General features: G+C 54.1%; 7 protein-coding genes across 7 annotated transcripts; 4 read left to right on the top strand and 3 right to left on the bottom strand.

The window, feature by feature from the left end:
• Positions 1-187: 187 nt before the first annotated feature.
• N7462_001570 (acyl-CoA dehydrogenase) lies at positions 188-1,795 on the bottom strand (the record flags this gene model as incomplete). The annotated part of the gene is made up of 4 exons (XM_057073296.1): positions 188-234; positions 297-406; positions 573-1,488; positions 1,597-1,795. 4 exons carry the CDS (start codon positions 1,793-1,795, stop codon positions 188-190), a joined length of 1,272 nt encoding a protein of 423 aa, XP_056936937.1.
• A 574-nt stretch (positions 1,796-2,369) lies between these two features.
• Positions 2,370-4,919, bottom strand: N7462_001571 (uncharacterized protein; the record flags this gene model as incomplete). Its single annotated transcript, XM_057073297.1, has 5 exons — positions 2,370-3,196; positions 3,262-3,538; positions 3,623-4,466; positions 4,554-4,856; positions 4,912-4,919. The coding sequence occupies 5 exons, from the start codon at positions 4,917-4,919 to the stop codon at positions 2,370-2,372; spliced, it is 2,259 nt and encodes a 752-aa protein (XP_056936938.1).
• Positions 4,920-5,152: 233 nt separating this feature from the next.
• fen1 (multifunctional nuclease RAD27) lies at positions 5,153-6,645 on the top strand (the record flags this gene model as incomplete). Its single annotated transcript, XM_057073298.1, has 5 exons — positions 5,153-5,165; positions 5,225-5,310; positions 5,389-5,393; positions 5,450-6,011; positions 6,124-6,645. The coding sequence occupies 5 exons, from the start codon at positions 5,153-5,155 to the stop codon at positions 6,643-6,645; spliced, it is 1,188 nt and encodes a 395-aa protein (XP_056936939.1).
• A 2,863-nt stretch (positions 6,646-9,508) lies between these two features.
• Positions 9,509-10,777, top strand: N7462_001573 (histone H1/H5 family protein; the record flags this gene model as incomplete). The annotated part of the gene is made up of 7 exons (XM_057073299.1): positions 9,509-9,578; positions 9,674-9,699; positions 9,865-9,887; positions 10,008-10,138; positions 10,300-10,391; positions 10,447-10,596; positions 10,661-10,777. 7 exons carry the CDS (start codon positions 9,509-9,511, stop codon positions 10,775-10,777), a joined length of 609 nt encoding a protein of 202 aa, XP_056936940.1.
• Positions 10,778-13,868: 3,091 nt separating this feature from the next.
• Positions 13,869-15,498, top strand: N7462_001574 (Phosphatidylinositol 4-phosphate 5-kinase its3; the record flags this gene model as incomplete). The annotated part of the gene is made up of 2 exons (XM_057073300.1): positions 13,869-15,016; positions 15,084-15,498. The coding sequence occupies 2 exons, from the start codon at positions 13,869-13,871 to the stop codon at positions 15,496-15,498; spliced, it is 1,563 nt and encodes a 520-aa protein (XP_056936941.1).
• A 62-nt stretch (positions 15,499-15,560) lies between these two features.
• N7462_001575 (uncharacterized protein) lies at positions 15,561-16,565 on the top strand (the record flags this gene model as incomplete). The annotated part of the gene is made up of 1 exon (XM_057073301.1): positions 15,561-16,565. The coding sequence occupies one exon, from the start codon at positions 15,561-15,563 to the stop codon at positions 16,563-16,565; it is 1,005 nt and encodes a 334-aa protein (XP_056936942.1).
• Positions 16,566-18,683: 2,118 nt separating this feature from the next.
• N7462_001576 (putative transcription initiation factor TFIID subunit 12) lies at positions 18,684-20,651 on the bottom strand (the record flags this gene model as incomplete). The annotated part of the gene is made up of 2 exons (XM_057073302.1): positions 18,684-18,938; positions 19,077-20,651. 2 exons carry the CDS (start codon positions 20,649-20,651, stop codon positions 18,684-18,686), a joined length of 1,830 nt encoding a protein of 609 aa, XP_056936943.1.
• Positions 20,652-21,647: the final 996 nt, after the last annotated feature.

Raw genomic sequence — 21,647 nt, forward strand, 5'->3', positions numbered from 1 at the left:
TTACTCGGCCCGATGGGGAAGGAATCCGCGCTCCGAAGGCTTCAAGATGCTCTATGTACAGGGGGAAGATTGAAAATTCGGATTGACCAGTATACCAGGAGAGTGTGTGGGGGAATGTGTGTGTGTGTGTGTGTGTGTGTGTGAGAGAGAGAGAGAGAGAGAGAGAGGGGGGGGTAAAACCAACAGCTCAAACAAAAGCCTGTTTGCCTGTGATCGCGCGGCCCAGAATCAACGCTAGACAGGTCAGTCTCAATTCGGCCCAACTGACACCTCAACTCTTGGGCGCTGTCACTTACCGTGGATATCGCTCTGGCCCTCGTATGTTTGCACCACGAACAAATTAGCCACATGGCGGCCGATGTGATACTCGTCACTAGCAGCATTGCCACCAAACACTTCTTGGAGACTGTGATGGAGTCGACAGGTTAGCAAGGGTACTGTGGAGTATAAGAAAACATCATCTTGGAAAAAGGAAAAACAAGGCAAAAAGTCCCCCCCTGTCCCATCTAAGCAAACTCCCGGAAGGCAAAAAAGAAGAAGAAAAAGAAAATAAAACAAAATTCGACACGTACATTCGTGAGTTGGCTAGCGCTCGGTCGCAGTTCTGCCGCTTGATCATCGAGATCATCTCTGGTGTGGCCTTACCCGCATCTTTGAGACGGGCCACCTGGACCGCTGCCAGCGTGCCGTAGGCCGCATCCGTAGCGGCATCCGCCAGCTTCTTCTGGATCAGCTGGTACTTGGCAAGCGGGTTGCCCTTGAACTGTTTGCGCTCGAGGCTGTATTCGCGCGCGCGGGCCAGGCAGTCCTCCAGAGCGCCCATGGCGCCAAAGGCAATACCCAGCCGGGCGCTATTCAGACACGTGAACGGGCCCTTCAAGCCCTCCACCTCTGGGAACATGTTCTCCGCAGGGACAGGACAGTCGTCCATCTGAATCATTCCGGTGATGGACGCGCGAAGGGCCGTCTTGTTCTTGATCGCCGGCGTCTCGAAGGTGCCCGGCGGGCAGCGCGAGCGCTCGACAATGAAGCCGCGGATCTTGCCGGTCGACTCGAGTTTGGCCCACACCAGGGCGAGGTCCGAGATGGGCGAGTTGGTGATCCAGGTCTTGCTGCCGGTCAACAGGTACATGCCCTTCTGCGTCGGGTGTTCGCGAGCCACGGTCTCCATGGAGCCAGGGTCGGAGCCGTGATTTGGCTCGGTCAGGCCAAAACAGCCAGCCAGCTTGCCTTTGGCCAGCCCGGGCAGGAACCGCTGCTTCTGCTCCTCTGTGCCGAACTCGTAGATGCCTGTCATCGCCAACGAGCTCTGCACCGACATGCCGGAGCGGTATCCAGAGTCGACCCGCTCCACCTCCTTGGTGATCAGGCCCGATGCCACGGTGCTCACGCCGGCACACTCGTATCCCTCAATGGAGGCACCCAGGAGACCCAGCTCGCCCATCTCCTCTAAAATCTTGCGGTCGTAATCTTCGTTGCGGTAGGCCTCTGCTCATCCCCTCAAAGGGAATTCCATTAGATCATCGCAGCCCGAGAATGAAGACAGAAAGAAGGAGAACAAAAGAAGTAAACAGCTGACAAGCGAGAAGAACTTACCTAGAACTCGTGGCATCAATCGGTCCTGGCAGTATTGCCGTGCTGTGTCCTGAATGGCCCGCTCCTCCTCCGTGTACAGCTCCTCCGCGGCGAGAGGATCCTCCCAGTTGAACACCGCGGACGACGCATATCGGCGCCCAGCGATCGTGCGACCAGCCTGGAGCGAGTGTGCAGCAGCACGCAGGATTGAGCGATTCATCTTGTCCGTAAGATACAGGTTCAAATTCTAAAACACAACTGCAAAAACAAGAAAGGAAAGAGAGAAAGAGAGAGAGCGGAGAGATATCGATGTTATCGGTTGTTGCGGGGGAGCTCAAATCAAATATGTGCTAGCGGCCGGAGAACCTCGGCAATTCTGGGGTGTCGCGAATCACCGAGCTGTCCCTGAATTGCCAAGTCCGCTCGGCGCGGGGACCGTAATGACGGGCGATTCGATTTGCCTTGCTCGGCGTCATGGTCCCCGACTCGGCCTTTTTCGGTCACGTTTCGGGACGACGGCTCGGCTGCTGGACATATGATGACCGATAGCAGCGCCAGTGCCTATGAGGCAACTACATCCGGTGGATGATCAAGTGGGACTACGCTTGCCGATTCCTATTCTGATGTCTGTATATTCATTTGCCTATATATCGTCTGTGACACCTGTGGTTGCCGGGTATGGGTCGTCAATATTATATACAATGAGGGAAAGAAAAGAAATATAGATATCCAGGAGGATAAGAAAAAGGTCCAACATCCAATCGAGACCAACTCGAGCCGGAGAGTCTACGTCGCTACGCAGGCATCTGGCTCTGAAGAAAATCGAATACGCCCGTAGGGAAGTAATCCTCATCGAAACCCCACAGGTCCGCCATCATGGGATCCATCGAGCCCTCTGAGAGCCCAGTTTCCTGCTTCCTCACAGAGACACTCGGTTCAACCCCATTACTGCGCTCGGCAGACAGCGGCGCAACACCCAGGAGCGGTGGAGGGTGGTTCAAGATGGTATCGCGCTCACCCAGGATCTGGGCTCCGGGGATGATAACAGGCTTGAATAGCGACGAGGTCTCCTGCTGGGGGGTCGTGCCGGCAGACGGCTGGCCGCCGTTCCGCTTTTCCCACTCTTCCAGGCCAGTGAGCATCTTCCGCAGACCGCGGGCAATGTGGTGACTGAGGTGGCGCTCGCTGGCGCGCTGGCTGCACCCCACCATCATCTCGACGATGCGTCCGACCAGGATTCGGACATAACCAATGTCTACAAGCAGACCAGCTGAGGCGATAGAATTGTTCTGGCTCGAGCCGCTCTGACCATTTCCATTAGAGCAAACTTTCGCTGCAATTTTGAGGAGGAAAACGGCTGCGAATGTAATCATACTGTGCAGGTACAGGGGCACGCCGACCAACGCACGTTGGATGTCACGCTCGTCTAAGACAACCTGGAGGGTAGCCATGGCCGACTCAATAGCGAGATTCGCCCGTTTGCGGCGCTCCGGCGACATAGTCTTGGATGATGTTGAAGAGTGGTAGGTGCGCAGGGCAACGGAGTTCAGCTGTAGTCGCGAGAAATGGTAGTGCATGTAGACAGCTTTGTAAGGGTATGCGCCGACATGACGACTCCCAGCTGGGACTTCGTTAGTTGAAGGCAGATACAAAATGACAGCCCAGCGACGGATCGGTGGAACTTACCAAGACGAGGCAGCCAAGCTGACTTCCAATGCCCTAGGTCCATATCGAACTGGTCGATCTTGGGAAACTCGCTCTCTGGGACCTCTAGATCCACGTCTGGGCCAAACGCAAAATAAATACGAGTAAGAATGATAAACAGGTCGACCTGACTATGCAATCGCAGGTCCCCTTGGGAGATGGACGGTGATTGTGTGAAGGTGTTGTGTTGAGTAATTGCGGGATCTTCGTGAATGATGGGAGGGCGGCCGTATGCGATGGAGAAGTGGTGCTCAAGGGTCTAGGGGTTGTTAGCCTCATAAAGAGATTACTTTAATCGGGGAGTGGGGTTGAGGGTTGGCATATGTAAAATGGGCATACATACATAGAGAAGGTACCATAATCTCGCTTGTTCCTTGTGCTCCGGTGAGCCCTGGATGGCTTTGCGGAAAAATTGGTGTAGATTGCGCTCCGTGGCAATGCGGACAGCATAACCAGAGAGCTTCCAGCTCACATCCGCAAGCCAGAATGCCCCGATGCACAAGGCGCGAATGTCATCCATGGTGTGGTGATGTCCAAGCATGGATTCGGATGCTAATTTGGCAAATTCTGTATAGCAGGTGTCAAAAGTCCGTTCCTTAGAAGGCAGATGAAGAGCCGTCACAGCGAGAATGGCAGCAGACAGCATAGACGAAGATTTCCGAGCAGACGTTAGGTCTTTATGTGCTAGTAGCGCACCATCCCATAGGTATCGATTTAGCACCTGGTCAAAATGGTGAAATAGTTCTTCTGCTTCTTGCAAATCCACCACACCACGCGCGATGAAGTCAGTCACTAGGGCCTGGTCTGGCGCATAATCCTCCCCAGGAGAATTCTCACGATTCTCACTGAGCTGTGTAACCTCGTATAGGCTGCCCATGGGCGCCGTGACCAGCGAGGCAGCGCCGGTCTCTTCGCGGTCAATAGAATACTGCGGTTGCTGCTGCGAGAAAGTATAATTCGATGGGTTTGAACCCGTCCCTCGTCCCGCAGGGTTATCCGCGGAGTCGGTCTTCCTATGATGCCCCAGAGCATGGCCAGCATCGTCTACCGACACAGTCGAGTCTTTCCGGCCGCGTTTTTTTGGCGGCGTTTCAATCGATCCCCCGCCCGCTTGATAGTAAGATAGTTCTGGGAGCTGCGCTTTCCGGAGAAGATCCGTCATGGCCAACTCAATCATGCTTTTCCATCTAAATGAGATTCGATATTCCATTCAGTATTGTGCCATTGTCCATCATGCAAATAGCATCCCGGAGCCGTCAGGGCAAGATACTCACTCGGCTTCGTCCTCCAGGAGTGTTTGGAGACTCTTATTAACAATGCATTGCAGCCCCATACGCTGACATCGAGAGCATATCGCATCCCCTGCCTTCATATCGCACCGGACCTTGTGTCGCTTACACTCGGTGCATGCGCGTATCCTCCGCGAGATCTTCGGGACATGCTGGGGGTACCGCGAGTGGTCCTCCGGAGTGAAGCCACCCTGTGGTGAAGCGGATGAGGCGTCGCCATTAGCCTCGAAATGGATGCGATTCCGCTTCATGTTGGTGATTTGGAGCTCATGCTCCGCAACAACGACCCTGGGGAAGTCAGACAAAGGCGGGGTTGAGGCTGGGGCTGTCTCCGATTCTCGACCGATTCATGGCGAGCCTCAGGCATGAATAGACTGGGGCCTGTCCCAGTCACGTGTTGTCTCCGCGTGCTAGTCACGTTATCCAATGCGCTATACCGCATGTGGTTTAAATGATCCAGCGCGTGTCCGTTCATCGAGCGCGTCGTTTCGTGAGGAGATCCGACCTGCTAGAGATCGACCTGCTAGCACAGACTGTCACCCTCCCCAAAATCCGACTGCGACCACCTCCGCCCACCCGCCACCATGGGTATCAAACGTGAGTTGACGCTCCATCCTAGCTAGTAGCCCCATTTATGCTGAACGAACCTATGCCAGAGCTCTACCAGGTGATCTCCGAGAACGCCCCGGATGCTATCAAGACCGGAGAGATTAAAAACCACTTCGGCCGCAAGGTCGCAATTGTATGTTGCCTCGCCACGCCCCCTCCGAATGCCCTCAAAATATTCCGAGTTGCTAATCTCGTCTGTATCTGGACATAGGACGCGTAGGTTCCACCCTCGTCACCCCCTCACCAACGACAGCTACTAACATCCAGCTCAGGTCCATGTCGATCTACAGTTTCCTGATCGCCGTGCGGTCCGAAGGTCAGCAGCTGATGAGCGACACCGGTGAAACAACCTCGCACCTGATGGGAATGTTCTACCGGACGCTGCGCATGGTGGACAACGGCATCAAACCGCTGTACGTCTTCGATGGGGCGCCGCCCAAGCTCAAGTCCGGCGAACTGGCCAAGCGCGGCGCACGCAAGGCGGAGGCCACCGAGGCGCACGAAGAGGCCAAGGAGACCGGCACGGCGGAGGAGATCGAAAAGTTCTCTCGGCGCACGGTGCGGGTGACGCGCGAGCACAACGCGGAGTGCAAGAAGCTGCTGAAGCTGATGGGAATCCCGTACATCGATGCGCCGACGGAGGCCGAGGCACAGTGTGCGGTGCTGGCGCGCGCGGGCAAGGTCTACGCGGCTGCGTCGGAGGATATGGATACCCTGTGCTTCGAAGCACCCATTCTGCTGCGCCACTTGACCTTCAGTGAGCAACGGAAAGAGCCAATCCAGGAGATTCACCTGAGTCGGGCGTTGGAGGGTCTGAATATGAATCGAGCCCAGGTACGCGGCGCCGCTTCTTTATTTTTGGATTCTTTTTTTGTTCTGTTCTTGGTGGGAGGGGTGGGAGGGAGATCTTGGTTACATGGAGCTAATCACAGTGACTTTTACGTAGTTTATCGACCTCTGCATCCTGCTGGGCTGTGACTATCTGGAGTCGATTCCGAAGGTCGGCCCTAGCACGGCTTTGAACCTGATGCGCGAGCATGGCAGTCTGGAAAAGATCCTGGAAGCCATGCAGAACGACCCAAAGAAGAAATACGTTGTCCCGGATGAGTGGCCTTACCAAGACGCTCGGGATCTGTTCCTAACGCCGGACGTGCGCGACGCGAACGACCCGGAGTGTGATTTCAAGTGGGAGGCCCCCGACGTCGAGGGGCTGGTAGATTATCTCGTGAAGGACAAGGGCTTCAATGAGGATCGTGTACGCAACGGTGCTGCCCGGTTGCAGAAGAACCTGAAGAGCGCGCAGCAGTCCCGGTTGGAGGGATTTTTCAAGCCCGTCGCGAAGTCGGACGCCGAGAAGGCGTCACTGAAGCGCAAGCATGACGAAAAGATCCAGGACCAGAAGAAGCGGAAGAAGGACGAGGCCAAGGCCAAGAAAGAGGCCAAGGCCAAGCCGCGAGCTGCGGGCTAGTTGTGGTCGGTATTTGGTCAGCTTGTGCTGTGCGGCTCTCCCCGACTTTCCGTAATCCCGGACTAATCTCTTATTCCCTCGATAGAGAGCATCTCTCCAGAGTCCTCCGTCCTGATTTATCTACGAACCTGGCGTCGGCGTTACCTTAGAATCCCCATTTTTGTTTTTGTGTTTTCTTTTTCTTTCTTTTCCTCTCGAAATTCGAAATCTGAAACTCGAAATTCGCTCGCATGGTCCGGAGATCGGAGCTGACGTCCTTTACTTGGGCTTCTTCCCCCAAGCATGAAGTCTACCATATCATACCAGTCTCTTCACCCTAAAATTCAAAAATTTTCACTGACCGAACCAATGATGCTGCCCTTGCCGACAAATTGCCCCTTGTCTGGCAGGCTGTCCCTGCGTCGGGGATGCGAGATCAGCCATGATTTGGTCCCTGACATGGAACCTCGATGCACATCGCTCCATCATTGATCCTCACCGCCATGAGCACCAAATGGGACTCTAAACTCGTAGATGATCTGCAGTAGACACGCTCTCTTGAAGCGATTGGGTCTAGAGGCATTGGAGGTCCATTGGTGGGGGCGCATCGCGGTGTCTGGCGCGCGGGCAGTTGTATAGATCGCGGCGGATTAAGCGAGCGAGAGAGCATGATCTGAGACGCGGCCGCGTGATCTCGGTAACAATGATAGTTGAGTGGTGAAAGAAGACGGTCAGAGCTTGGAGATGCCCTTGCTGGGCAGATTGATGAGGCTCGATTGGATTGATCTGGGTGGTGTAGTTCAGGATCAAGTGGTTTGTCTGTGCCGGTCCCTTGATTTGAGGCCGCGGGAGGGAAGCCGAAGTGGTAGGGAGTGGGGGCGGGGAGGAGAAGGCACATCGTCGACCTCTCCTTCCCCTTAGATCCCGGGCCACACCTCTCTAGTAGATAAAACCGTCAATTGTTCATTGGGGTCTTTTGTTCTGAGTCCTACGTAGAATCGGCTGTCTCTGGGAGGATTGTGTAAGACATTATGAGAGCCCGTACAGGGGCACGCGCGACCAGCCCGAGGGGACGACGGGTGGATGCAGCATCGGCCAGCGATCAGTGGATCACGAGGGCGGAAAGGTGCAGGGCGATGCGGACGTTCTCGATTGAGATCGATAGTTTAATCCTTCGTACCCTGTATTGGCTCTGCTTGTAGCGGTGCTGTCGTCGGATCGGAGCGTTTGAGGCGGGTCGTACTCGTCTGGCAGGGTCCGTAGTTATGGATATATATATATATGCCATGGAAGTCAGGACTGACCCCATCCCCTCTATGGTCCTCTTGATAGATATATGTCTCTACCTTGGGCACTAGTATTCGAATATATGTAATGAATGCCCTCAGTATCGCCTGAAGTTTCCCATAGGATTGAGCGCCACAGGACTGGTTGGCGATCTGTGGTGATGGTGGCTTTTCATGAGATCGAGAGAACTTAGGGCTTGAGAGCAGGGGCGCAGACCACCCAATTCGCCCTATCACCAGCAGCATACGATGCGAACTCCGACAAGACCCAATGGATATGCGTTTATTGGGATTGCCCGGTCCAAGTCTCTTTTCCTCCTTTCCTCTCTCTTCCCCCACAGGCTCCAGTCCCCCAAAGTCTAGCCATCATCGAGTCCCGGTCGTGATCCATGGACCCGGCCTGTCGGCCCTCGTGATCGCGCTGCAGGTCCCCCCCCCGCTCTTGAAGGCAAGGGAGAACGCACATAGCCGCGCATCAGGAACTCTACGGGAAGTATAGCGGAAGTATGGAAGTATGGCGCAAGTATAGGTATAGAGAAGTATAGTGAATAGTGAAGTATAGAGGAATTAGATATAGAATTGAATATCGACCACCTGGTTGAAGCCGCCGCGACCCTTCGGCGATGACTCTGATCGAATTACTTTCCCTCTCCCTCTTCCTCTCCTTCTCCCCCGTCTTCCCCCCTCCTTTGCTCCTCCATAGCTAGCTTCAAGCCCGTGGGGATAAAGATGGACGGGACCGGTGGATGGAACGTGCCGTTCGCGGCCCCTCTGGTCGATCGCCCTTATTTTTAGGGTTGAACGCGCCCAAGCTCGACGGAGATTCCATTCGCGTTGCGGGAAAGAGGAAACAGGGGGCTGAACGCCGATCGCTCTCCGGATCCATTGGAATGTGTCGTGCGCCAAAAAAAGAGAAAGGGCTGGGAGGGGGAGAGTGGGGGGTTCGATCGTGGACAGGCGCTTGACGAGAATGCGAGCGCGTGTAGTATAGTTACTTTCTATGAAGAGGACAAGAGGGTTGGAGGACAATAGGACAGAAGAAGGGGAGCGGATGGGTGCAGAGAGAATATAGAGGAGACTCGCGAGAACCCGCGAGAGTGCAGGGTTCGCTGAAGCGATCGATAGTCTCCGATGCCCACGGGCGAACCTGGGAATGAGCGGCGCGAGAGAATGCGCCCTTGGCCTCGACCACTGCGCGGCGACGAGCAGAGTCAAGGAGCCCGGACGGATGAGCAGCGACACACCCCAACACCTGGAGCATCCAACGAATCTATACGAACATCTCGCGAGAGAGATCTCTAGAACGCTGGCCAAAAATATCTATCGCTGACGAACAAGAAACCCGACACAAGCTCGTAGCGTCCGCAAAAGCGAAAAAACGACCCGTGCGATTTTGGGCGGGTGATCTGGTGTCAACACTGGGCCGCCTATAAATCGCGGATGCCCCGCTGCTCTTCCCATCCTCTTCCGTTTGCTGCTTCTTCCCCCTTCTGCTTCCCACTTCTTTCCCTCCTCGACTGTCCCGACCTGCAAGATCTCGACCCGCTTATTCTTGATCTTCCTTGATCCTTCATATCGATTCTTCTTCACTCCTCATCATGCCTCCCAAGAAAGCTACCGGCACCACCACCAAGAAGGCCGCCCCGTCGGCGCACGCCTCCTACCGTGGTATGTTTCTTCTGATCCTGCACGCGCCATCCATCGCGTCGATCCAAAATGGATATCGCTCGAGTCGCGAATATCTGCTGATGCCATCCATATAGACATGATCAAGGATGCTATTCTGAACGTGAGTAGATCACCGTCGCCGTCCCGCGTGTTGTGATGGATCGGGCGCGCGCCCGACCGTGACACGCCTGGCCATTGGCCTCACCCTCTGCTCCCCCTCCCCCCAACTTCTTATTTGGGGGTATGAACTGCGAGTTTCTGTGCTAACCACTCTCCTGACTGATAGCTGAAAGAACGCAATGGTAGCAGGTATGTGACCGTGGCTTTTACTCGCATCTCGTCGCGCTGCCGACCGACTCCCCTCCCCAATGGCGGCGCGTCGTGTATTTTCCCCCTTGGTTCTCGTACTAATTCCTTCCCACCAAATAGCCGCCAGGCCATTAAGAAGTATGTTCAATCGAACAACAAGATCAATGTCGCCACCCAGGCCATCTTCGATGCCCAGTTCAACAAGGCCATCAAGGCCGGTGTTGAGAAGGGCGAGTTCACTCAGCCCAAGGGTAAGTTTCATCCCCATCTCCCCGACGTGTATGATTCTAGATTCTCTACACAAGCACCTGTCTTAATGGAGAATCGGTTTCGCCGTCGCTAAACTTCGTATTTATTTTTGTTTTCATATTTTGTTGTTGTTGTGACGGCTCGCTAACGCGTCGGGCTCTAGGTCCCTCTGGTCCCGTGAAGCTGGCTAAGAAGGAGGCCAAGCCCGCGGCGAAGCCCGCCGCGAAGACTGCTGCTAAGTCTGCTGCCCCCAAGGTATGTGTCGTCCATTATCGTATTGTTTTGCATTTGACTCATTCTCTCCTCACAGAAGGCTACCGCCACCAAGAAGGCTGCTCCCAAGAAGACTGCCACTAAGGCGACTGCCGCCAAGCCTGCCGCGAAGAAGGCCACCACCACCAAGAAGACTGCGGCCAAGCCCAAGGCCAACTCTGGCAAGGCTCGCAAGACCTCCACGGCCGTAAGTCGCCCGCTGTGATTGCGTCGATCATCCTCTCTCGTTCCCATGCTGACTGACTTCCTAGGCCCCCGCCGTTGTTGAGCAGCCCAAGGTCATCGGCAAGACCAAGTCTGGCCGTGTCACCAAGACCACCGCCCAGCCCAAGGCTGCGCCAAAGAAGAAGGCCGCTCCCAAGAAGTAAGAGGGTCGCGGTGCCTCTTTTGACTCGCGGTTGTCCTCCCATTTTACGTGCGCTCTTCTCGGGACCGGCACCACGGGTCTCACCTTGATTCCCTTATGTCGTCGCTTTCTTCTCTTCCGCTGTAATTTCTTTCTTTTTCGACCCGTTGATCTGGTGGCTTCTGATGCTTCTCTTTTTCTTTTACTCTTTCTCTCTCGTTTTGGTTTACTGGGAATATCTTCGTTATGATGGGCTTTGTTTTTTAACTCCAAAGTCGAAGGGATGGCGTCCTGTGGTGGGTTTTGATTCAACGGGGAAATTGTGTTTCGTTTTTTTTTTCCCTTTCTGTTCCTTTTTTTTTCGTGCGTGTTCTCCGTACTCTATTGGGGGTTTGTCAGAGACTTCTGCGGAATTGGAATCTCTTTCGATCGAGTCTCGAGCGTGGATTGTGTTTAGTCGCGGGAGGGCAAGAGGAAACTTTCGCCCCGTCGAATCCGTAGTCGATACGTATCTCCAGATGAATGCAAATGGACGTTCCTTTTCTGCTCCTGATTAAATGACCCTCTCGAGCCCAATGGATGAGTGGAGCTACTCGATAGGTTAGGATGTCTATCGTGATCTGTGATCCACTTGTCTCGAGGCCGCCCTCACATGAGCTCTGCGGGCATTTATACACCAATGGAGGCAGCATGGGATGACATGAGACCGCAGGAAGAAGAATTCTGTATTATTCTTCGTATACTCCGTCCTACTATGCTCCCGATTGGGGCCCCTTCCCTTCCTTCTTCCAAACTGACTGGCCCATTCCTGGGGTGTCATCATCAACCCGCACTAGGATCTACGGATGGAGTCCCTCAGTTTCTATCATCATGATACCTCAGATCCTGGATTGTCGCTGAGTGGATGAGGGTTCTATTTTGAGTTCCCAGGTCCGTGGGCGCGCCCGTTTTAACGGCCTACGTACAGTAGCAGGAGGGAGAGGAGCAAACATGAGCCCACCGGGCCCCCGACCGATCATCCTTGCACCGGCAAAAAGACAGAAATCGGGTCCCGTCGCTGGTTTCCGAGGGGCCATTGGTGGGTTGCATGCTATATTCTGGACGTTTATCGTTCCGGGGCCGAGAGTGGCTTGCCCCTGAACCCTATGTATCTTATTTTCGTCGTTGGAGAAGAGGGGGAGGGAGGGGGAGTGCTTGAGATATTACTTGCATGGGCGTGTAGGGCTGCAGTTTTTCACCGCTACTACAGTAGGCAGCCGTGTTTTTGTTTTCTTTTTCTGTTTTTCCTTTTTCTTTCTGGCGAGATTAATGGAGATTAGACGGACCCTTGGCGGCTGCTTTGAGTAAAACACTGTATGGATCGTAATACATTGTATGGTATAGGATTATATTGGATTGATATTATTGTTCTTTATTCTAGCGCGGTAGTTGCGCGGTGGGAGGGGCCGTTGGTATTATCATCGCGGGCCAGACGCTCCCCCTGATCCATAGGAGGGAAGGGGAGGGAGGGGAATGACGACAGAGTTTATGGACGATCTACCAGTTAAAGTGAGAATTGATCATCCACTGGATGTCCCTGGCACTAGCCACACTTTCCCCATGTCCGAGGCCGTCCTTTGGAAGGTGGAGTGCATGGATGCAGCCTATTTTTGGATCGAAGAAGAAAGGAGGGAGGAGAGGGGGGGGGGCAAAACGGAGACGCGGGCACTTGGTGATTCTAGGCGCTCTATTTGCTCACGCAGGATTCTGTGCGCGGCAAATAGGGTTGTTCAGCCGAGCCGATGCTAGTTCGGTCTCGGTTTGACGGGCTCTTTGTTGTGTACGTTGTGTATGGAGTGCTGTGTATGGAATCCGGACATCCAGTACAATCGCTGGGCTTCGGTCGAAGTCTTGGTTCAGTCGATCGCGATCTATTCCTCCTGAACGAAAGATAGACTCGTATTTTGGGAAGCGTGTCCGGTCCCTCGGGATGCTGCGCCAACGGGGTTCCCGCTCAGGGCCCTCTCGGGTGCCCTGTTCTCCCGACCCAAAGGATTGCACCTTGTTTGATAGCTTGCACCTAATTTGATGTTGAAGCCCTGGCCTCGGAGAACCTAGAGACGTGAGGAGAAGCGGAAAACAGGACGTGATGAGGGGGTCGCACGACGTCACAGCCCTCCTTGCAGGCTTCTTGATGAGTTGTCGGGGGGTCGGGGGTCCGGGGCCCTCGTTTTTGCACAATCGGCTGCATAAAACCAGGACCCCGTGCAGCGTCCAAGGGTTTTTTCCGACTGCTCGGAGCACCTCGATGCATTGTACCCGATGGGTTCCGGGACTGTGAGGTCAAGCGTAGCGCCGGAAGAGATAGATCTAGCATGATACGGAATAATAAAAACCGTAGACATATCGACAGAAATCTCAATATAGAAACATCAAACATGTCGACGCTCCTTGGGGGAGGAAAAATACCAGGGAACGGAATACCGGTACCTGCCCCGTACGTGGTACCCTGCAGCGTCCAGCTGAAAGGTGGAGCAGGAGGTACCTGGTCGGCGTGCCCCCGGCCCAGAAGGTACCGCCCACCGGGCGCCCGTACCCTGTAATTACGTCTCTGCTCGTCTCGCCCCGACAACCAAATCATTTCCATCCACTTCCTTTCTCTTTCGCCCTAATCTCAACCTCAATCCTCAACCACGCCCCCCCCTTCCCCCTTCCCCAAATCACCACGTTCGACATCATTACCGCTCCATTCCTCCTATTTTGTCTTTCTGTCTTCCTCGTTTTGCTTCTCTGGTGACCGCGCATCGCTTGAGCCCGGCGTCGACGCCGAATATGTTGATTCGCTGAAAACCCACTCCTGCCACGCCCGGGCCTGGCCGCAACTTGGAGATTCTCTTTCACACCATCGATTTCTCTCCCGTCCAACCCCTTCCACCGTGACCCCCGTCTCGAACCCCTCCGTCCCTTGTCCTCTCGTTATTATCCGCTGGAACGCGGTCCGGTTCTGAACCTTTCCCGCCGCTCCGCCAATAAGGACCATTGCCGTCACCTCGGTTTGCCGGCCCACGCAGAGCTCACGTCACTCGCTCCTTGTTCTTCACTGGGAACCCCCGACACCCAAACACATATCCACGATGCCGTCCTTCTCGAGCGAGTCCTACCAGACAACCACCACAACGGCCACGCAACCCCCCCGCTCGTTTGAATCGCCGCACCGCAAGTCTCACGACAAGAGCTCTGTCGGAAACACATTCCTGTGGACCAACTGGCCCAACGGCGAGACCAACGGCGATGCCCACCCGAATGACCGGCACTTGCTCACCAATTTGAAGAACGGCAGTGCATACTCCCTGAATGGCCCCCGCTCTAGCATCGGGTCTTATACGCGCGATCTGCCGCACTCCAAAGACAGTAGCATGCAGTCGCTAGGAAATGGCTCTGCCAGGGATATTCGGGATGCTTCCCGGCCATCGGCCATGCTCGACCGGAAGTCTTCGGACGCTGGACCGGGAGCAGGTGTCGTGACAGCCACCTCCACGGCGAATCAACCGGTCAATGGCACCGCCCCGGCCTGGAGCCATCGTGCTGGCCAGGGGAAGCCGTTGGCCAATGGAGATACCCACCGTCCCTCTGCAGATGAACCTTCCATCTCGGATCGGGCGATCAGCCCATCAACCTCGCTTTTGCAAATCCCACCTTCCGACGACGCAGGTCGTCTCTCTCCAGATCCTGATCGATTGTCCCCGAGTCCGAAGCCCAGCCACCACCGCTATTCCTCTCCTCCCGCTCCCCCTTCCGCTATCGAGGCAAATTCTATGCAGGACCCGCAGCAATCCGGGTTGCGACAACGACATTCACTACAGGTGCCGAGAGCACCGAGTGTCCGGCGAAACAGCCGAGACCAAGGTGAGGACACCGCGTTTAGCAGCGGTCGACTCTCACCAACGTCAGCCGGGCCTCGTCGAACATCTTTCAGCTTGATGCGCCGCTCAACCAAGACAAACCCACTAGATGCGCCGCTTGATGAGGCGCCACCAGATGAAGAGGCGGCACGATGGGCGGAAGCAATCAAGCAAAGACGGGCATCACGACGGCGGCGGGAAGACGATGACGATGAACGAGTCATCGTCGGGACCAAAGTGGACCAGAATCACGTCAACTATGTGACTGCCTACAACATGTTGACTGGTATTCGCTTCACCGTGTCGCGGATCAACGCGAAGATGGACCGGGAGCTTACCCCGGCAGACTTCGAGGCTAAGCACAAATTCTCCTTTGATATGTATGATATTACCAATTTCCCTTCCTCAATGGCTGTCTTTTGTTGATGGCAACTAACAAACTCACAGCACTGGGAATGAACTGATTCCTTCCGCCAAGTACGACTTCAAGTTCAAGGACTATGCTCCCTGGGTGTTCCGACACCTTCGTGCCAAGTTTCGCCTCGATCCTGCCGACTACCTAATGTCCCTCACCAGCAAGTACATTCTGTCTGAGTTGGGATCTCCCGGAAAGAGCGGAAGCTTCTTCTATTTCTCGCGCGACTACAAGTATATCATCAAAACCATCCACCACGCCGAACATAAGCTTTTGCGCAGGATTTTACCTCTATATTACCGCCATGTAGAGGAAAATCCCAACACCTTGATCTCCCAATTCTATGGTCTACACCGTGTCAAAATGGCATACGGCCGCAAGATCCATTTCGTCGTCATGAACAACCTTTTCCCCCGCACCGCGATATCCACCAAACATTCGACTTGAAGGGCTCAACGATAGGCCGTGATCTGCAAGAGTCAGACCTCGAGCGAAACCCCCGTGCAACGATGAAGGACCTCAACTGGGTGCGGAGGAACCGTCATTTGCAGTGTGGCCCTACTAAGCGGGATTTCTTCATTGAGCAGCTGAAGCGAGATGTAGAGCTGTTGAAGAAGCTGAAGATCATGGATTATTCACTCCTTGTTGGAATCCATGACGTGGAGCGAGGCAACGAGGAGAAATTGCGTGACAAGACTCTTCAAGTTTTCCAGCCCGGGGGCGACCGCGAAGAAGATACAAGTGCGAACATGCTGATGCGGACACCGTCCAAACTGGAGAATGAACGCAAGGCCCGCGAGCTCCGCATGTTGATCAAACGCGAGCGACCGGTGCCTCTGGATAAAGCAACCGCCAAGATGCCGGATGAAATCCTCGATGAGCGCCAGTATCATGTCTTCTACGCTGATGATGGTGGGTTTCGCGCTACGCACGAGAATGGCACGGCCGGCGAGGAGATCTATTATCTTGGCATCATCGATTGCCTGACGCACTATGGCATGGTCAAGAAAATAGAAAACTTCTTCAAGGGTCTTTCGAATGATCGAACGCAGATCTCGCCTATCCCACCGGAAAGCTACGGTGACCGATTCATCAACTTCGTCAAAGGAATCACAATGTCCAAGGAAGAAGCTGAGCGTCGCCGAGAATCTAAAGCATCTGTTCGACCGTCGAACGAGAAACGCCGTTCTCGCTCCTCCTCTGTCGAGCGCACGATGCAGGCTGCGGAGAAAGAGGCCGCTAAGGATGTCTCCGTTACACACCCGCGTACTCTCGCCACCGTATGGGATCCCGCAGATGCAGGTGGCCCTGGCCCGACCTCGACTCTTCCGATTGTCGACGAAGCCGGTGAGGCGAGCAGCGTCGGCGGACATAGCTCGCACAGTCGACACGGAAATCACTTGTCGGACAAGGACCTACCTCCTCCTCCGGTCGATGAAGGGCCTCAGTCCTCGGCCAAGGGCAAGCAAGTGGACCGCGGTGACGGCCTTCTCATGAGCCCGAGCCGGCGGTAATGTGACCGGCACATCGCGATTGATGCCGTCCTTGCGTGTGCCAAATCTAGCAGTTACTGTCCCCTCTACCCGGCTTTGCGTCTCTGATCTTTTCTTTGCATTTTTTTTTGTGTTCAGCGAGATATCCCATCCCCCTGTTGCTTGATAGACTACGCAGTTTTCCCCACTCTCTATTCCTCTTAGCATGCCCTGGGCACCTGAGCCAGCTATGTCTACTCGATTTTGTCCTGTCCTGCTTTGCTTTGCTCTCAATGTCCCGCTTGCATCATCTTCCCCCAGACACTGTTGTTGTTCACGAGTGACGCGTGTATATTTCCTGCTGTTGAGCGTCCCCTCATCCTCATCTTTCTCTCAAACATACTCTCTCTTCCGGAAATGCCCTGTTTATTCTCAGAGGTTAGGAAATGTCACCAACCCAAGCCTTCTGACTGTCGTTTCTTTCCTTTCCGTCGAGTTCCCCTCATTTCGACTCGACCCGCACAAGACAATGCTGTACCACCAGACGACCCTCTCCATTACTCTCTTTTCGTTGATTAACCGCCTCAACTCTTATTGATCCTCCCACGTTCTCTATAAACGGCATTTTGCTCCATCGTCGAGCATTTTCGTTATCTTGCCTATCTGATCACAACCAGTCACTTACGTCCTCGCATTGCATTACAGCTCCGCTCGCATCTTGTTCTCTCTTTTGCCGTCTATCGGCCCACTCCATAACCACGTCGTCCTGTTCATCATACATAGGGGCCAACAGGGGACACCAGAGGCACACATTGCCATTTTCGTTCCGTGGACACTACCCGAGGACCTTCAACTCACCAATTACCTCCGTTTCTTTTACACTTTTTCATTTCCTTATTTCATTTCCTTTTTGTCTTGTTTTTTTTTCTCTGCGCTGAGAGCCATACCCTGTATCAATCACTATACCACTTGTCTTGTCCTTGAAACCGTGCGCTTTCTTTCTTGTTATCTTGAAACCGGGCGATATTATGCTCCCCCCCAGTTCGCAGATTAGCAGTGCCAAGCATACAGGAAGCCCATGCTTCCTTGAATTTTCACACCCTTCCCCCATCTTTTTTGCGCCTTTCTTACGTTAAATTTCTCTATTGCCCTTTCTTTTTTCTTTTTTCTTGATCTCATAGAGCGGGAGTCGCAGCCATTGCCGTGGCTGTGTCTGACAGGTCATTCTATGGTCAGGGCAATGAGTCTAGCTGGACCACAGTGATACACGGTGGCAAGGGCCAGGGGGGAGATTAGAAATGGAATGCAACGGTTAGAATATTCCCGCGTTAGCGCTTTTCTCGACTGCCCCAGGGCGTCCAAGACCGTCGTAGACCCTTGGGACCTGGCGCTGGGGGCTAAGTCCCGTAGCCCTGTGAGTCCATACTTCTTCGAAGTCATGTCATGTAGGAGGCGCGCGATTGCGGATGGAAGATGTTGGGGGTGTGTCGGACGGGCAGGTCATCATCTCGAAATAATATAGGCAACCTCCGCCTTCTCTACGCAGTGCAGTGGAAGTGGTGCGTGGGACATGGACGTAACTAGTAATCTGATTCCATTGGGGCCTTCGCGGTCCTGATTTTTGACTTATTGTGGGACAGAAAGAATAGAGAAATAGCTTGGAAAGGCAAATAAGAAGGAACAAGAAAGAGGAGAACAGACGCCAGTCGCCCCCTTTGACAATTCCTCGACGGTTCAGTTCACCACCCCTGTAAGCAGAGAGCAAAAAAAAAAAAAAGAAAAAAGAAAAAGAAAATAAGAACAGCGTCCAAAATTGGGGTTGGGGGGGGGGGGGGGGGGGGGGGAAATTGGCACGGCCAGGGTTCAATCTACAACCCTGACATCCTGCAAGGTAGAGGGGAAGACACAGGAACAATGTAAAAGCCCTTTTCCAACCATGAGACAAAAACGCCGGGAAAAGAACAGATCTCTGGAAAAGGAAGACCGTGACATAAACAAAGAGTAAGTAAAAGTCGAAGTAGAGGAAATGGGTTATCATGACATCGAGGGACACTCCTGCCCAAGAGCAGTGCACGGCAAGGGAGAACTGTTCTTGTCGCGTGTTGCAGTCTCCCACGTTGGGCATGGTCAGTCTATGCGGAGTGTAGCTGCTCTGGATTACTACTCATTCCGGCCCTGTGTGACCTTGGCCGCTTGGATGGCGGACATCTTCTGTAGCCAGCCCTGGGTAGGCTGAGGCTTCTTGACAGTGCGGAGGTCGTCAGTGGCGAAGCCCGAGATGCGCATGTTATAGTTGCGCTCGAGGATAAGCTGGATATCGCGGATCTCGAGGGTCGATGACGGGCGCAGCTTGGCGAGGCGGCAGGCCTGAGATATCACGTCGTCGACGAAGTCGTCTGCCATTTGCAGCATGAACTAGAGGGTGAGTCCGGGTCAGTTTAGGAGGTTCCTGCTGGGGATCTTTCACTCGGGGGGGGGGGGGGGGGGTTCGCTTGGCAAGTTGATGAGAATTATATGAAGAGCGGGAGGAGAGGAAAGTGAATGAGAACGTACTTCTTCTGCATCAGGGGTCAGCATTTCGCCCTCACCGCCGCCGGTGACCTGGCGCACGAGGATGTCGAGCATCTTCTTGCTGAGCACATGTTGACCTTCACCCTCAAGTACGTATCCTGGGTGCTTTTGAATAGCGGGCTGACCCATCATGCCCATCTGGCTGTGGCCAGGGCCGCCGGACATGGAGGGTCGGGGAGCAGGCATGGGGACGGGCTCTGGTGTTGAGACATTCAGGTTCTTGGGGATGACCATGTTGATATTGCGAGTGGACGCCTCGGTAGATCGATTTGCTAGATAGCCTGGAGGATGACCCTGATTATTTGCAGCCTGGTTGATGTTTTGTTGGTTCGACTGGCCCTGATTCGCGGTGTTGTAGTTGGCAGCTTGTTGAACAGCAACTTGATGTGATAACGGGCGTGGTGGTCCCTGTGGCATTTGCGGGGCACCTGTTGGCGTCGGAGTGGATCCATCGGGATTGGGAGTTTGACTGAAGGTGATTTGAGCACCTGGAGTTCCCTGCTGCGATGGCGGTTGAGGTCGCTGGCCAGGCGGTTGAGCATTCGGAGGTACGGGGGTGGTGCCGCCGGAAGAGGTTTGTGGTGCTTGTCCCGGTTGGGAGGTCGAGGGAGACATTGCCTGTCCAGCTTGATTACGTGCGGCATTAACGGCCGAATTGATAGTGTGTGGTGCTGGGGTCGGCGCCTGGCCTGGCATGGCGTTCGTCACATTGCCGGGTTGAGTATTTGGCGCTGGTGGAGGCGCGGCCGCTGGCACTGGCGGCGCCACAGGAGTAGCAACCTGCGCAGGAGGAGCGATTGTTGACTGTGCTTGTTGACTCATCTGCTGATTCTGCTGCGCCTGGATTTTGAAGCTTTCTTGCTGTTCCTTGAACTTGGTCAAGAAATCGCTTCCCTCTCGGAACAGCTTCTCCGCCGCTAACTGTCGGTTCTTGAGGTCCTGCACTTCTTCTTGTGTCATATTTCCTGCAGCCTGTCGGGTATTAAATTGGCCTCGTACTTCTGCCATTCGAGCACGGCCCACCTCCTGCTTCTGAAGCGCGATTCCATAGCGCAACCGAGCCTCTGGAATCCATGTCTGCACTTGTTCCTGCGTGACGTTCGGCGGGAGGTAGAAGTTCAACGAGCTGACTTTGGCTGAAATCTGGGGAAGAAGCTGGGACAAATTTTGTGGGTTGTTCGACTGCGGTCGTTGCACGGGCTGCCCTGGCTGCCCTGGTTGTCCCTGCTGCTGCGCCGCAGCTGCTGCCTGGGCTTGATGCTGGAGCACCTGCCGGTTCTGTTGGAGGTTCTGCTGAAACATGCGCATTCCCTTCATGAGGTTTTGAGACAGCTGAGTGAGTTTCATATGGGCGGTCTGATAATCATGGCTCTGTGGGTCGCGGGTATTTAGAGACTCCCAGAGGTTGCGCACCAGCTGCGTATGCTGGGCCTTCTGCTGATCATTCAAGTGCGGTAGCTTTTGTACCTGGTCGGTCCGGATCAGATTGGAGTGTTGCTGAGGTTGTACCATGGGCTGCTGCTGCTGCTGGCCAGACTGGCCCTGAGACCCTTCCATATCGACGACCGCGGAGGCTGGCTCGGAAATCGGCGCGAGGGATTTGCGGAATAGGTATCGGCGGTGTGTCCGCGGTAGACTGATGAATGCGCCACGGGTATCTCAGTTCGACGGGACAGATCGCACCCTGCCTCCCCAGATATAGGGTTAGAACAAGACCTGGAGGATTGGGGATCGGAGGTGGGATGGAATTTGGCCTGGCGAGATGAAGTCGGTAGGCGGTCTTGGCGTCCGCCCGGGCGGCATTTTAGGTCGTAGCAACCACGGGAGCTATGGGAAGTATCGTTAGCCATTCAGTGCCACACAAGATAATTATACGCTTGTAAAATGGTACGATATACTTTTAATATTTGTTTCATGAGAAGAAGTGTTCTCTTTGCTTTTAAACTGCTCTATAAGGGAATTAAACTCTACTACTATGCGGAGGATGTACTACATACTACCATACGTTGCTGTCTCTGCTTAGAGTAATAACTCGGAATTCAAACCGAGCCTCCTGGTACGTAACAGCATACCTTGAAAAGTTCTTTCAGCATCTAGCTTTTGTTGTGCCCTACAAAAATGGATCGGAAAACTGGATCCGCCATATCATAATCATAGTAGGCCAGTCGTCTTGCTTGTATCCTAAGCACATGTAGCTGGCAAGTTTCAGCCTGCTTCAATAAGTACATTGCGAAAATAGGCTCAAGGTTGTCAATATTATTAAAGCTACCTACCGTGATGCATATGGTGAAAGGCTTGAAAAAACCTCACAACCCGGGGGGATTTACAATTCTCGTATCCTTTCCTCGAAGGGAATGGACAGGCGCTGGATCATGTACCATTATATGCAACTCATTTTCTCTCAAGGACAGCCAATCCCCATCTTAGGAGCTTTCTGAAAAATACGAATAGGCCTCAATTGACTAGACCTATTCATGGGTAGTGAATATTGCCTTTAATGGAATCGGGCTGCGGACTTCTGGAACGCGATCCAGATGCACCATGGGAATCAAC

This window comes from Penicillium macrosclerotiorum (assembly GCF_028827735.1).
Source record: "Penicillium macrosclerotiorum strain IBT 26536 chromosome Unknown utg000002l_segment0_segment0, whole genome shotgun sequence".
NCBI classification, from domain to species: domain Eukaryota; kingdom Fungi; phylum Ascomycota; class Eurotiomycetes; order Eurotiales; family Aspergillaceae; genus Penicillium; species Penicillium macrosclerotiorum.